Source organism: Hoplias malabaricus, chromosome 15 (genome assembly GCF_029633855.1).
Source record: "Hoplias malabaricus isolate fHopMal1 chromosome 15, fHopMal1.hap1, whole genome shotgun sequence".
Taxonomy (NCBI): Eukaryota; Metazoa; Chordata; class Actinopteri; order Characiformes; family Erythrinidae; genus Hoplias; species Hoplias malabaricus.
The window spans coordinates 35,025,419-35,041,836 of NC_089814.1; the positions used below are offsets into that span (position 1 = coordinate 35,025,419).

Here is a 16,418-nt window from a genome sequence, read left to right on the forward strand (position 1 = left end):
CATCAGGACATTAGACGTTTTTCAGACGTTACAGAGAAACCTCAACAAAATGTAGTCACTGCCATGTAACACTTCCAGTTGGAGTTCAGTTGTAGAAGTTGGTTGCATTTTTCACTACTCAGAGTCCAAGTTAATCCCAAACCCATTCAGTGATGTTGAGGTTTTCCAGGATAGGTGGGTTCAGTCCCAGGCCCCAGGGGGCGCTATTCCCTACCACAGTTATTATTTTTTTTATATAACAACTACTATTTTTCTGCACTGCACATAATGTTATGCCTTGTATTTGACGTGACTGCTATAATAAACAAGGTGTTTGTGTAAACAGGAGTGGCAGGGGATTTCGTACGGCAGGAAGAAGTCGGGAGAAAGCGTCCAGCAGCACGTGAAAATCACTCCTGTCATTGGTCAAGGAGGGTAAGTCACGTGACCTCTGATGTCTCGCTGGATCCAACGTACGTGAACCTGCTGCGTGTTACTCATTATTTATTTATTTACTTTTTTCGTCTTGTAGAAAGTTCCGGCATTTTGTCGCCCTCAAGAGGCCTCACTGTGACAGTCACAGACAGGTGGGTGTTTACCTCGCTCAGACAGAAATACAGTCAGCAGTCATTCGGGTTTCCAGTGGTTCTTGTCCATACTGACATTTAGTGACCTGGATGGGTCAGAGATTCTGGACTATACCTGTTTTAAACACGACCAAGTCTAGGGAGTAGATACAGGTCCAGTCAGATACTGTGACTGATTCACTGTATTATTTACCGTAGGTGCTTTTTGATTGGTCGTTTTGAGTAGAGTTAAATGGTGACTGGATGTTGATGTTTTGGATGGCATGGTTCTATTGGATGGTTAGATGAAAGGGTGAAGAGTGTTTGCCAGGGGATGTGTGTGTGTGTCTCTCTCTATCTTTGATCATTTGTGTTGAATTCAAAGGTCATTGGTCCTCTAGAGCACTCCCCTCCACTCATAATTCAAAAAGAAAAACACTCATGAGTAGCGTTCACACTGAGCTCTGTTGTTCCTTGTGAAGGTCTTGTCTGTTTTGCTCTCAATGGGAGTGTGTCCAGAATCAGTGTTCCTACTTTGGCAAATTTTAATACCACTCCATGCTATTGGAGATAACAAACACTCAGTGAAAACTGTGATGTATGTACGGAGGATGGTGTGGGGGTGCTGCAGTCACTGACACACAGCTCCAGGATCTTTCTTGTGGTCTTGGGTTCAGTCCCCGTCTCGGGTCACTGTCTGCATGGGTTTCTTCAGGTGCTCCGATCAGCAGCCGTATCTGATCTGTGTGTTTGCAGGTTCATAAGATCAATAGAGATGAAAGAAGTTATGGAGACAACCCACCGTCAGGTACCTACACACACACACACACACACACACACTACCCAGCAATGTACAAAGATTATATTTAAGTTTGTACTGTTTTGCTCCTAAGAACAATGTGTGAGCTGGCCTCTAAAGTAGAAAAACACAGAAGATCAGTCTGTGTTTAATACTGATGTGTGATTTGATCAGGACCTGATTTAGTTTTTGTTGCAGAATGCATTTGAAATAATTTAAATATTACATTTTTATTTTCATTTATGTTTGTGGAGTTTAAAGTATTGGATAAATATGATTATAGTAGACCTCATTTAGTATCTGTATGGCAAATAAACTTTAACTGTATCACACACACACACACACACACACACACACACAGCTTCACTAATTGAGATAACAAGATAATCACGAAGATGATGCTTTTTGTATGTTTACTGTATCAGGAGGAATGAGGCTTCTTAGCCGACGCAAATGAGTGTGTGTGTGTGTGTGTGTGTGTGTGTGTGTGTGTGTGTGTGTGTGTGTCCAAGCACTCATCCTCCATTCTACCTCTGTACCCAGAATGCAATTCCCTACGTCACAAGGACCGGAGAAAAGAGTCTGTAGACGTCAGGTCAATCAGCTCACGCAGCAGCGATGGTGAGAGAGAGTTGGTTTCTTTTTGAAAACTTCATAAAAACTGTCATTTTGTTTATTTAATCTTCGGCTGTTTTAAGCTTTTTTTTCTAAGCTGAACCTGTTTTAAATAATCACATAATACACATTCACTAATCAGCCATAACACAGCAGTGAAACTGAGGGGTTTTAAAACTCCAGCAGCACTGATGTATCTGATCCACTCTACACCAGCACAACACACACTAACACTAACCCACAAAAACATCAATGAGGTTAGCAGTTAATGTGGGAGCTCCGTTCCACTGTTCCACAGCCCGAGCTTTGTTTGTGTTGGGTATGGAGTTATTTGGGGACGGTGTGGGGCAAGTTTTAAACATGCGTTTGGTCACATCTCCTGACATTGACTTAAAACCAAAGCATGGGTTGGAACAAGGGAACCTATTAATTACAGGAAAAAAGATGTGTGTGTGTGTGTGTGTGTATGTGTGATAGAGTGCGAGAGAGAGAGTGTGCTTACTCAGTAACACGGCGAGTGGTGATGACATCAGCACTCCCACTGTCAATGACGCACACACAGTGGCTATTTAAAGACCATCTCTCTCTCTCTCTCTCTCTCTCTCTCTCTCTCTCTCTCTCTGTGTGTGTGTGTCTCTCTCTCTCTCTCTCATGTCTTTCTCTCTCTTTCTCATTCCTCTATCATCTCTCTTTCTTTCTATCATCCCTATCTCTATCATCTCTCATTCTCCCTCTTTCCATCATCTCTTTCTCTTTCATATCATCTCTTTTTCTCCCTCCCTCTCTCCATCATTTCTTTCTATTATCTTTCTCTTCCTCTCGCATCTCTTTATCATCTCTAATTTCTCTCCCTCTTTTACCATCATCTCTCTCTCTCTCTCTCTCTCTCTATCATCTCTCATTCTCCCTCTTTCCATCATCTTTCTCTCTTCATATCATCTCTTTTTCTCCCTCCCTCTCTCTATCATTTCTTTCTATCATCTTTTTCTTCCTCTCATCTCTCTATTATCTCTAATTTCTTTCCCTCTTTTACCATCATATCTCTCTCTCTCTCTCTCTCTCTCATCTCTTTCTCATTCCTCTATCATCTCTTTCTTTCCGTCATCCCTATCTCTATCATCTCTCATTCTCCCTCTTTCCGTCATCTCTTTCTCTCTTCATACCATCTTTTTCTCCCTCCCTTTCTGTATCATTTCTTTCTTTCTATCTATCATCTTTCTCTTCCTCTCTCATCTCTCTATCATCTCTAATTTCTCTCCCTCTCTTACCATCATCTCTCTCTCTCGCTCTCTCTCTCATATTCTGTCTCTCACCATCTCTTGTCCTGCTTTTTTTTTTTTTTTTTTTTTTTTTTTTATAAATATACCAGGAATTAAATTAAATTACTTTTAACTGACGCAAATAACTGCCATTTCTCAAAGAGCACTGTGTTGTGGAACAGAGGAACTGTGTTCTCTGGAGGGACGGAGCTTCTTTCTACACCTTTGGGATGAGCTGGGTATCGTCACTGTCCAAAATAAAACCTGTTTGTGGATATTTAGTTTAATTCAGCAGCTGTGCTTCACCCTGTGTGAAAATGTACTGAGGAATGGACCAATAGAAACGCTCCAAACTTTCTCTGAATTAAATCTGTTTACATTGACTTCATCTGAAAGTTAAGAAGGTTTTTTCGACAGCGACGGTATGTTGTATTTGATCCAGAACAAATCATCAAACATCAATAAATGACTCCAGAAAGTTTGATAAATCTGAACACTATCAAATGTGTGTTAGTTTTATACGTAAGGTAGAAGAGTAAAAGCTGTTAACAGGCGACTTCTAACGAAAACCTCTTTCACTCTCTGTCTCTAGCCCCCAGTCTGCAGACCAGGAGATACTCCTCTATGGCACGAATTCACTCTATGACCATAGAAGCTCCCATTACTAAGGTTGGTACACTTTCTGAAACGTACACACATGCATTTGAGGGCTTTACATATACTTCCATTCATTTTTCTGAGACCTTAACTGTAGCTAGTACTAACCTAAGCATGTGGTGACCAATGGCAAAACAAGACCCCCATAACTGGTCCCCATAACTTACATATTCACTTCCACAACTCGCTCTCTTGATCATGACTTATTCTCTTGGCTGTCTTCTCCACAGTGGAACACAGTCGCAACAATTGTGACATGCTTTGGTCACAACCCCACAAGCCCCACAACAGCACCCCCGCCCCCCCGTCTAAACAGCCCTGTTCAGAACGCCCGCTTTCACCACCCATTCCTTAAAAGTAGAATGAGCCGCTCGATGTTCACACCAACCCTGAGTGCACAGCACTGAGGAGCAGGGATCAGAAGTTCACTTGTGTTTTTTTCTGTTTTCACTTGGTTATCTTTCTTCTCTGTTCTTGTTTTTACTCAGTATTCCATGCTTTTTGTTGTTGTTTCACAGTGTGTGGTTTGGTGGACTCCACATTAAAGTGCTGAACAAGTTCATAATATGTCCCTTTACACTGTATAAGATACGATGGTGGAAAAGAGGCTGTGGGCTGGAAATAAACAACTGGGCTAAAGTCTCTTTTCAAACAGGGCTTGGGGCATGATTTGAACTTCTTTGCATGCCCTCTGTCCTGATAAATACAGATTTGAACACTCTTGTTTATTGTTATTTGTTGTTGTTTAATAGTGTAATGTCATTTGTAACTCAAGCTGTTAAGTTTTGTAGCACTTTCACTCTGTGTTGCAGTTAGCATTCTCCTGAGTTTAGTCAGTTCCACCTTAAATAACGTAACTGTAATGGACAAAAATGTCAGTGTTACCCACCTATGGAGCAGGAATAGAGCAACATCCTCATCTCTTTTCACGCTTTTCAACTTTCACAGTCTCTCCACCGTCCAAACGCCTCCGTGAGAGTGTGTGTGTGAGAGTGTGTGTGTGTGTGTGTGTGAGAGAGAGTGTGTTTGTGTGTGTGTGTGTGAGAGAGTGTGTGTGTGTGTGTGTGTGAGAGAGAGAGAGATGTACACCTGTGTTAGTTCAAACAGAGAAACTAAGTTTGTGTCCCGTTTACGGAGCCAGGGCTGTGTACAAACACTGAAGCTTTTTCCAGCAGCAAACAGTGAGGAAACATTCTCTGAATTTCATAATGGTTGCATTGGATTAAAATTGTGAGCATTGCTTATAAACACTGGCATGGCTTCTGATGATGATGATGGCAGAAAGTTGGCATCGTGCTAGGCTCAGTTTTAGTCTCAGCTTTGAGGTGCAAAATTGCATTAGAATCACAACAGGGAAAAGATGATGGAATGCATTTGATGTTTTGTGGAGTTCATATTAGTAGATGAATAGGTTATTGTGTGTTTTTTAGATTTAATAAAGCACAAACGAGACTCACTTAATGCTGGAGTCACACACACACACACACACACAGATCGAGTTTATGTCTGTAAAGGGTTTATCTATTAGATTATATGAAGCAGGAAATTGATGCTAGATCATATCTTCATGTGTAACTATGTTATGTAACCTCCACAGAAGCTGCTGTTCTAGGAGGCTGTGTGTGTGTGTGTGTGTGTGTGTGTGTGTGTGTGTGTGTGTGTGTGTGTGTGTGTGTGTGTGTGTGTGTGTGTGTGTGTGTTCTCTTTCTTTTCTGTTTTTACCCCTGCAGGGCCTGTGCCAATAAGTAGCTGCATATTTTTTATTATTATTATTATTATTATTATGTGTCTAACTCCAAAGTAGTTCTACATTTTACTTTCTGCCTTGTTCCGTATTGTCTTCATACACTTCTTGAAACTGTATTAAACAAATATTAAACTAAGATTAAGGTGCTGTACATGAAAAACACAGATCTCCAAAATAGTATCTTTATAGGAGAAGGAATAAACATTCTTAATTTTCAGTGGAAGTCAACGTAAATACATTTTATTCCGAGTCATTTAGTTTCTATTCGTCCATTCATTGTGCAAATTTCACACGGTGTGAAGGACAGCTGCAGTTGTTAAATATTGTAGTAAGCTAAACATCCACAAACATGTTGATACATCTTTAGAGAGTGATGTCTATCTGATAAAAATGAATACTGAGAGGCAGTATAGATAACTCTACGGATGTAGTATATAGTTTCGGTTCCAGGGAGTTTTCTGGTTTCTCAGTTGGCACCACGTATTGAATAAGATGCTTCTGTAACAAACAGCTAACTGTAAATAAGCTTCTTACAAACACCAGCTCCTCTCTTTTCCTCTGTAGGTGATAAACATCATCAACGCGGCTCAGGAGAGCAGCCCCGTGACCGTCGCTGAAGCTCTGGACAGAGTTTTGGAAATATTACGAACTACTGAACTTTACTCACCGCAGTTGGGCTCCAAAGAGGATGACCCCCACACCAACGACCTCGTCGGAGGGCTTATGAGTGTGAGTATGTAGTGTGTGTGTGTGGGTCAGGGGGGGGGGGGGGTTGGGTTTATTCGAATCTGAATACTGTTTAGCTGATATTAAGGATCCACAGTTTAACAATCACAGTGACCTATTTATGAGTATTTTTTATAGTCTTCATCCTGTTTTTTATTAGTAGTAGCTCTGCTTTGCTCTTTCAGCCTTGTTCCTTCCCCTCTCTGGTCCCCACAGCTTATTCCTACCATGCCCTTTTCCCCTCTTTCATCCTCCCTTTATATTTGCAATAATAAAGCATGTTGGAAAGTAAATTGAAAGCTGAATGGAAGGCGGGTGAAGATGGAGACGATAACGGTGCTATGATAGAGGCCTGTTACGTAAGAAATAGCTTCCATATGGATTCGTTAGCTTCTATGTTGTTTTTAAATTTCAGTCATGCCTCTTCATAGTGGTCAGATCATGCATCATACTGAACCTGTGCTTAACCAAAATGCCTACATTTTTAGCAATAATGCTATGAAATCTTTGAAATACACTGAAGGGTTATAACATTTATGTGGTATTTGTCCAATATTTAGCGTAACTGGACACACAAATGGAGTGTGTTGTGGTCAGATCAGAATGAGATATGATACACAAGTGGAAATGAAAATTACACAACACTCCTTGAGTCACAATGACAAAGCACGAGAAAGCACAGACGCAGCATGTTTCTGTTTTTATTCATTCATTCATATATTTATTTATTTAACACACTTTAAATGCACGCATCCGTCCAGCTCCAATGCGCCATAATGCTTTATTTGAGGCTCTGAGCCAGAAAACTTGGTTTCCAGCTGGAAGCAAAGAATAGTGGGTGATCAGCAGGCTTGAGTCGAGAGTTGAGTCGAGATGAAGAAGCTCCAGAAAGAGCTCAGACCCTCAAATAAAGTGTTATGGTGCAGTGGGTCATTTACAGAGTGTTATATGGTTCTTGATGGTGTTCTGGATAAAGACCAGAGAACCAGACGGATCTGTGGAGCTTCTGGGGAAATGGAAAATTCGAGATTTGGAAATAAACTAGGAAATTAATGGAAATATAAACAGGGAGATGCTGCATGTGTGTTTCTGAGACTGTGGTCGAGGTGTGGTCACTTTTAGGCTCTCAATATTCTGGAGCTCAACAGATTCCTCGGGACCACAGTCTGAATCATTCAGACCGTAACAGACAGAACTCATCTGCATCTGCATTATTTCCACATGTGCATCATATCTCACTCGGATCTGACCGCACTGTAAACAGTGGATTAACCATGACTCTGTCCTGACTCTATCCGTTTATCTCTGAATCTGGAGTTGAATTCAGACACATCATTGGTTACCGTCAAAACTGGTGGAAATATGGGGGTGGGGGCAGTTCCCTGGAGAGAACCAAGGTTCTGAGAAATCCTGAACAGAACCGGTTCTTTTGGTGCAAAAGGGCTACAAGAAAATGGAGTTGCCGTCTTTGGAACAGAAACCGTATATTACATTTTTGGTTCCTGTTTAAGACTCAGGTTGATGGTGTTTACACTCTGGATCCAATGTGACATCACTAACTTACTTAACATGTAGAAGATACCAAAGCATGTGGCTTAATCACAGCTCAAGATCTCATTCTCTCAGGACAAACTTTAGGTCTGTCTCAAAACCTAGTGAGCTCCCTATATAGGCATGGACTCTGTAGGCAGCTGTTTAATTCGGCAGCGTTCTAACAGTCGTCTGTCCTGATGAAGCAGATTATTGAGACGTGGCTTGTTCCAACTCACTGCACGCAACCAGTGTTTACTTCCCTCAGCGGCTAGCATCGCCTCAGCGTTTAAACGCAGTGAAATCTAGTCTTCCTGTTTTATCGTAATTTTAATTATTTTTACTCTGAAAAAAGTTCATGCATCATGGGACTGTATTCGCGGCCGAAGAATGGTTCAATGTTGCGTTAAAATTCAGCTAGATTAAGGTGTCTCAGTAGGCAGCATATTTAAGGTGTCTAAGAACATGCCGGGAGTGCACACTATGACATAAAACGCCCGCTCTGTCGTCAGCACTCTACGTTTCATTATTTTTTAGTTTATTAGTAGTTTATTTGACGTATTATTATTTTTGCATGAAATGTGCTTTGTCCACATGTAATAAAATCACAGGAAATTCACTGAGCGTGTGACTTAGGCAACCTTTCTCTGAATGACCTTCACAAAGAGGACAAAGGTCACTCTCACAGTAAAAAAAAATATCTCAGGAGATGATGCAGCTGGATTTTGTGTGTGTGTGTGTGTGTGTGTGTGTGTGTGTGTGTCGTAGACAGTTTGTATATATAAGCTCCCATTAGCCAAAGCCTGCAGCTTCTCACTGGGGTTTTGTTTGGAGCATGGGTCATTATTTTTGGAGTTATGGACCTTGTTTTCAGGATGTTACAGAAATGTACATGTACACCACACACACACACACACAGTTGTGTTAAGGTGATGTGTATTACTGATTTGCTCTGCTTTGTTAAAGAATACAGAGCGTAAATAAAACTACTTTCTCTTCCTTTCTCAGGATGGACTCAGACGTCTGTCGGGCAACGAGTGTGTATTCTCCAAAAGCTCCTTTCAGAGTAAGTTTTTAGCACAAAAAATGCCTTAAACACACATCAGCCCACCTTTCTTTGACCTTTCTGTGACAGATCTGACCTGACACGTGCATAGATTGCGAAAATAATCGATAGATTGGATTACTTTAATAGTTAATAGTTCACTAAGAAGAGTTTCTTTGTAGATTGCAGCTTTTAGATGTCGTCTAGACTGATTGATTCAACCCTAACACGTAGTGTGGTAATCCTCGTAGTGAGAGTGGACAGTACACTCTTAGAAACACTGTCACTGTGGCGGTGCCCTCAAGGGTTCATATGCATTACCTTTAATTAGGGAACGTACTTGTACCTCATTCTATATCAATTGTAGATTTTAAAGTTGTGTTGATTCCATACGCCTCATTTCATCTTATGTTCTTTTACTTTACACAGTTCTGTAATTAAAGATCACAGATATCTGCCTCTCTTTCCGGAGAAGAGAACTTAATGAACCCTTAGGGACCACAACTGGACTTTAACACCACTGCTGTACCTTTTAAAGGTACATTACACTGTTTGTACAGAGTGTAGAGTGGGGTCACACAGTTGTGTTCCGTCTTTAATAATGGTTTTAGCCCAATTCAGAGAGGGTTAGTTGTATCTGTGGTCACGGGACTAAGTAATCAATATCGGAGTCTATCAGGGAGTTTTAATCCTGTCAAAATAGACCATTTCAGTCATTATTCCCCGAGTGAACGCTCTCGTTTCAGGAACAATTCCAGAGCCTTTTACCTTCTGTAAAAGCAGCAGTGAAAATAACCTCAGGTTATAATATTCCTTCATATCCCGGGGTAAAGGATTTTCCGTGGATTTTCGGAAGAATGGAGGAGCTTAGCGATGTAATCTAAGACAGAATAAGACGAGCTGTTCAGGCACAAGGTGAACCTCAGGTAATGGAGTATGAATAATCAGGGGAGGAACCTGTAGGGACCTTCTTAGCACAGTAGCAGCTAAAGACATGCTATGAACGTGTTTCCTACTCGTTATTTACAACATTAAACTGTTTATTATATCAGTTAGAAGGTTGAGTGAATGAAGTGTTTCGCCATCGTCTCTCGCTTTATCTGTATTGAAGGACTGTAAGATAAGAGGGATGGATTTATTTGGTGGGAGGGCTGATCTCTGAACTGTAGTGACCGTTTAAAACTCCAGTAGCACTGCTGTGTCTGATCCACTGTGTGATTACAATGTGCGAATGCGTATCTGCTCCCATCTGTTATTTTCACCAAGATTTCTTATCCTGTGTAAACCCACCATAAACTTGACTGACGTCCTGTGGTAAAACGACATTACCCCAGCTCCGCACCGAAAACTAATCCCGGTCCCAATAGGGCTGTTGTGAAGTGTCCGTCCTGTTTGAACTGCCCCACAAAGCAGTGGACCACACAAACCCACAGAGCGCCGTCTAGTGCTGAAGAATGTAGAGCGTAATGATCACCCTGACCTTCTCGAAATCTATGAAACTGACAATTTTACAGTCCCCAAAGACTGAACTGTGTGGCTTCCTCCCTCCAGCTGTGTGATTTAGTGAGTTATTATGAGTCCTTATGTAACTGTACAGAGAGGGACTGAAGGTGCATTATGGGTGATTGTGTAAGCTGATCACACAGTGTCCTGGTTCAGAGCGCACACACACTCCAGTCTCCAGTACCTTCCTCCTCTCAGATCCGTTCTGAAACACATTCTTATTTTCAAAGTCGTATTAGGACTTATGTTTAGCCATATTTAGCTGCAGTAATGCATCTTTCAGCTCTTAGCCACAATGGTCACAGTGTGTGTGTGTGATACACATCTAATATCAGAGATAAGGATGTGATATGTGTAATGTGTGTGTTATAGGGTAGAGAGGAGTGTGTTATGGGTTTTATGTCACAGATATGATTTTAATGTCACAGATATGTGTGATGTGGGTTATAAGACAGATAGGAATGTAATAAGTGTGTAATGTGTGTGTTGAAGGACCGATATGAATGTGATGTGTGTGTGTGTGTGTGTGTGTGTGTGTAATGTGTGTGTTAAAGGACAGATATGTGTGTGATTTTGGTGTAATGTGTGTGTTATATGACTGACAAGTGTGTGTAATGTGTGTGTTAAAGGACAGATATGAGTGTGATGTGTGTGTTAAAGGACAGATGTGTGTGTAGTGTGATGTGTGTTGTATGACAGATATGAGTGTAATATGTGTGTGTTAAAGGACATATATGAGTGTGATTTGTGTGTAATGTGTGTGTTAAAGGACATATATGAGTGTGATGAGTGTGTAATGTGTGTTAAAGGACAGATATGAGTGTGATGTGTGTGTAATGTGTGTGTTAAAGGACAGATATGAGTGTGTTGTGTGTGTGTAATGTGTGTGTTAAAGGACAGATATGAGTGTGATGTGTGTGTGTTAAAGGACAGATATGAGTGTGATGAGTGTTTGTAATGTGTGTGTTAAAGGACAGATATGAGTGTGATGTGTGTGTGTGTGTAATGTGTGTGTTAAAGGACAGATATGAGTGTGATGTGTGTGTAATGTGTGTGTTAAAGGACAGATATGAGTGTGTTGTGTGTGTGTAATGTGTGTGTTAAAGGACAGATATGAGTGTGATGTGTGTAATGTGTGTGTTAAAGGACAGATATGAGTGTGATGTGTGTGTGTGTGTAATGTGTGTGTTAAAGGACAGATATGAGTGTGATGTGTGTGTAATGTGTGTGTTAAAGGACAGATATGAGTGTGATGTGTGTGTAATGTGTGTGTTAAAGGACAGATATGAGTGTGATGTGTGTGTGTAATGTGTGTGTTAAAGGACAGATATGAGTGTGATGTGTGTGTGTGTGTAATGTGTGTGTTAAAGGACAGATATGAGTGTGATGTGTGTGTAATGTGTGTGTTAAAGGACAGATATGAGTGTGATGGGTGTGTAATGTGTGTGTTAAAGGACAGATATGAGTGTGATGTGTGTGTGTAATGTGTGTGTTAAAGGACAGATATGAGTGTGATGTGTGTGTGTGTAATGTGTGTGTTAAAGGACAGATATGAGTGTGTTGTGTGTGTGTAATGTGTGTGTTAAAGGACAGATATGAGTGTGATGTGTGTATGTAATGTGTGTGTTAAAGGACAGATATGAGTGTGATGTGTGTTTGTAATGTGTGTGTTAAAGGACAGATATGAGTGTGATGTGTGTTTGTAATGTGTGTGTTAAAGGACAGATATGAGTGTGATGTGTGTTTGTAATGTGTGTGTTAAAGGACAGATATGAGTGTGATGTGTGTTTGTAATGTGTGTGTTAAAAGACAGATATGAGTGTGATGTGTGTATGTAATGTGTGTGTTAAAGGACAGATATGAGTGTGATGTGTGTTTGTAATGTGTGTGTTAAAGGACAGATATGAGTGTGATGTGTGTTTGTAATGTGTGTGTTAAAGGACAGATATGAGTGTGATGTGTGTGTGTAATGTGTGTGTTAAAGGACAGATATGAATGTGATGTGTGTGTGTAATGTGTGTGTTAAAGGACAGATATGAGTGTGATGCGGGTGTGTAATGTGTGTGTTAAAAGACAGATATGAGTGTGATGTGTGTGTAATGTGTGTGTTAAAGGACAGATATGAGTGTGATGTGTGTTTGTAATGTGTGTGTTAAAGGACAGATATGAGTGTGTTGTGTGTGTGTAATGTGTGTGTTAAAGGACATATATGAGTGTGATGTGTGTGTGTAATGTGTGTGTTAAAGGACAGATATGAGTGTGATGTGTGTTTGTAATGTGTGTGTTAAAGGACATATGAGTGTGATGTGTGTGTTAAAGGACAGATGTGAGTGTGATGTGTGTGTGTGTAATGTGTGTGTTAAAGGACAGATATGAGTGTGATGTGTGTGTGTGTGTAATGTGTGTGTTAAAGGACAGATATGAGTGTGATGTGTGTGTGTGTAATGTGTGTGTTAAAGGACAGATATGAGTGTGATGTGTGTTTGTAATGTGTGTGTTAAAAGACAGATATGAGTGTGATGTGTGTGTGTGTAATGTGTGTGTTAAAGGACAGATATGAGTGTGATGTGTGTTTGTAATGTGTGTGTTAAAAGACAGATATGAGTGTGATGTGTGTTTGTAATGTGTGTGTTAAAAGACAGATATGAGTGTGATGTGTGTTTGTAATGTGTGTGTTAAAAGACAGATATGAGTGTGATGTGTGTGTGTGTAATGTGTGTGTTAAAGGACAGATATGAGTGTGATGTGTGTTTGTAATGTGTGTGTTAAAAGACAGATATGAGTGTGATGTGTGTTTGTAATGTGTGTGTTAAAAGACAGATATGAGTGTGATGTGTGTGTGTGTAATGTGTGTGTTAAAGGACAGATATGAATGTGATGTGTGTTTGTAATGTGTGTGTTAAAAGACAGATATGAGTGTGATGTGTGTGTGTGTAATGTGTGTGTTAAAGGACAGATATGAGTGTGATGTGTGTTTGTAATGTGTGTGTTAAAAGACAGATATGAGTGTGATGTGTGTTTGTAATGTGTGTGTTAAAGGACAGATATGAGTGTGATGTGTGTGTGTGTAATGTGTGTGTTAAAGGACAGATATGAGTGTGATGTGTGTGTGTAATGTGTGTGTTAAAAGACAGATATGAGTGTGATGTGTGTGTGTGTAATGTGTGTGTTAAAGGACAGATATGAGTGTGATGTGTGTGTGTAATGTGTGTGTTAAAAGACAGATATGAGTGTGATGTGTGTTTGTAATGTGTGTGTTAAAAGACAGATATGAGTGTGATGTGTGTTTGTAATGTGTGTGTTAAAAGACAGATATGAGTGTGATGTGTGTGTGTGTAATGTGTGTGTTAAAGGACAGATATGAGTGTGATGTGTGTTTGTAATGTGTGTGTTAAAGGACAGATATGAGTGTGATGTGTGTGTGTGTAATGTGTGTGTTAAAGGACAGATATGAGTGTGATGTGTGTGTGTGTAATGTGTGTGTTAAAGGACAGATATGAGTGTGTTGTGTGTGTGTGTAATGTGTGTGTTAAAGGACAGATATGAGTGTGATGTGTGTGTGTAATGTGTGTGTTAAAAGACAGATATGAGTGTGATGTGTGTTTGTAATGTGTGTGTTAAAAGACAGATATGAGTGTGATGTGTGTGTGTGTAATGTGTGTGTTAAAGGACAGATATGAGTGTGATGTGTGTTTGTAATGTGTGTGTTAAAGGACAGATATGAGTGTGATGTGTGTGTGTGTAATGTGTGTGTTAAAGGACAGATATGAGTGTGATGTGTGTGTGTGTAATGTGTGTGTTAAAGGACAGATATGAGTGTGTTGTGTGTGTGTAATGTGTGTGTTAAAGGACAGATATGAGTGTGATGTGTGTGTGTTAAAGGACAGATATGAGTGTGATGAGTGTTTGTAATGTGTGTGTTAAAGGACAGATATGAGTGTGATGTGTGTGTGTGTGTAATGTGTGTGTTAAAGGACAGATATGAGTGTGATGTGTGTGTAATGTGTGTGTTAAAGGACAGATATGAGTGTGTTGTGTGTGTGTAATGTGTGTGTTAAAGGACAGATATGAGTGTGATGTGTGTAATGTGTGTGTTAAAGGACAGATATGAGTGTGATGTGTATGTGTGTGTTAAAGGACAGATATGAGTGTGATGTGTGTGTAATGTGTGTGTTAAAGGACAGATATGAGTGTGATGTGTGTGTAATGTGTGTGTTAAAGGACAGATATGAGTGTGATGTGTGTGTGTAATGTGTGTGTTAAAGGACAGATATGAGTGTGATGTGTGTGTGTGTGTAATGTGTGTGTTAAAGGACAGATATGAGTGTGATGTGTGTGTAATGTGTGTGTTAAAGGACAGATATGAGTGTGATGGGTGTGTAATGTGTGTGTTAAAGGACAGATATGAGTGTGATGTGTGTGTGTAATGTGTGTGTTAAAGGACAGATATGAGTGTGATGTGTGTGTGTGTAATGTGTGTGTTAAAGGACAGATATGAGTGTGTTGTGTGTGTGTAATGTGTGTGTTAAAGGACAGATATGAGTGTGATGTGTGTATGTAATGTGTGTGTTAAAGGACAGATATGAGTGTGATGTGTGTTTGTAATGTGTGTGTTAAAGGACAGATATGAGTGTGATGTGTGTTTGTAATGTGTGTGTTAAAGGACAGATATGAGTGTGATGTGTGTTTGTAATGTGTGTGTTAAAGGACAGATATGAGTGTGATGTGTGTTTGTAATGTGTGTGTTAAAAGACAGATATGAGTGTGATGTGTGTATGTAATGTGTGTGTTAAAGGACAGATATGAGTGTGATGTGTGTTTGTAATGTGTGTGTTAAAGGACAGATATGAGTGTGATGTGTGTTTGTAATGTGTGTGTTAAAGGACAGATATGAGTGTGATGTGTGTGTGTAATGTGTGTGTTAAAGGACAGATATGAATGTGATGTGTGTGTGTAATGTGTGTGTTAAAGGACAGATATGAGTGTGATGCGGGTGTGTAATGTGTGTGTTAAAAGACAGATATGAGTGTGATGTGTGTATGTAATGTGTGTGTTAAAGGACAGATATGAGTGTGATGTGTGTTTGTAATGTGTGTGTTAAAGGACAGATATGAGTGTGATGTGTGTTTGTAATGTGTGTGTTAAAGGACAGATATGAGTGTGATGTGTGTGTGTAATGTGTGTGTTAAAGGACAGATATGAGTGTGATGTGTGTGTGTAATGTGTGTGTTAAAGGACAGATATGAGTGTGATGTGTGTGTAATGTGTGTGTTAAAGGACAGATATGAGTGTGATGTGTGTTTGTAATGTGTGTGTTAAAGGACAGATATGAGTGTGTTGTGTGTGTGTAATGTGTGTGTTAAAGGACATATATGAGTGTGATGTGTGTGTGTAATGTGTGTGTTAAAGGACATATATGAGTGTGATGTGTGTTTGTAATGTGTGTGTTAAAGGACATATGAGTGTGATGTGTGTGTTAAAGGACAGATGTGAGTGTGATGTGTGTGTGTGTGTAATGTGTGTGTTAAAGGACAGATATGAGTGTGATGTGTGTGTGTGTAATGTGTGTGTTAAAGGACAGATATGAGTGTGATGTGTGTTTGTAATGTGTGTGTTAAAAGACAGATATGAGTGTGATGTGTGTGTGTGTAATGTGTGTGTTAAAGGACAGATATGAGTGTGATGTGTGTTTGTAATGTGTGTGTTAAAAGACAGATATGAGTGTGATGTGTGTTTGTAATGTGTGTGTTAAAAGACAGATATGAGTGTGATGTGTGTTTGTAATGTGTGTGTTAAAAGACAGATATGAGTGTGATGTGTGTGTGTGTAATGTGTGTGTTAAAGGACAGATATGAGTGTGATGTGTGTTTGTAATGTGTGTGTTAAAAGACAGATATGAGTGTGATGTGTGTTTGTAATGTGTGTGTTAAAAGACAGATATGAGTGTGATGTGTGTGTGTGTAATGTGTGTGTTAAAGGACAGATATGAGTG

The 16,418-nt window shown here is 39.9% G+C and overlaps 1 protein-coding gene across 3 annotated transcripts in view; it reads left to right on the forward strand.

Annotated features, from left to right (window-relative positions):
• Window positions 1–16,418, forward strand: part of pde8b (phosphodiesterase 8B) — a 48,448-nt gene that overhangs the window by 21,384 nt on the left and 10,646 nt on the right. For all 3 annotated transcript variants that reach the window (XR_010795460.1, XM_066645201.1, XM_066645200.1), the window contains exons 9-15: window positions 326–414; window positions 512–566; window positions 1,302–1,353; window positions 1,888–1,965; window positions 3,811–3,887; window positions 6,187–6,351; window positions 8,887–8,944. Coding sequence is in view for 2 of the 3 variants with exons in the window: in XM_066645201.1 (XP_066501298.1) it covers window positions 326–414; window positions 512–566; window positions 1,302–1,353; window positions 1,888–1,965; window positions 3,811–3,887; window positions 6,187–6,351; window positions 8,887–8,944 (574 nt within the window). In the remaining variant the exon portion in view is untranslated. The remainder of the gene's footprint in view (window positions 1–325; window positions 415–511; window positions 567–1,301; window positions 1,354–1,887; window positions 1,966–3,810; window positions 3,888–6,186; window positions 6,352–8,886; window positions 8,945–16,418) is intronic.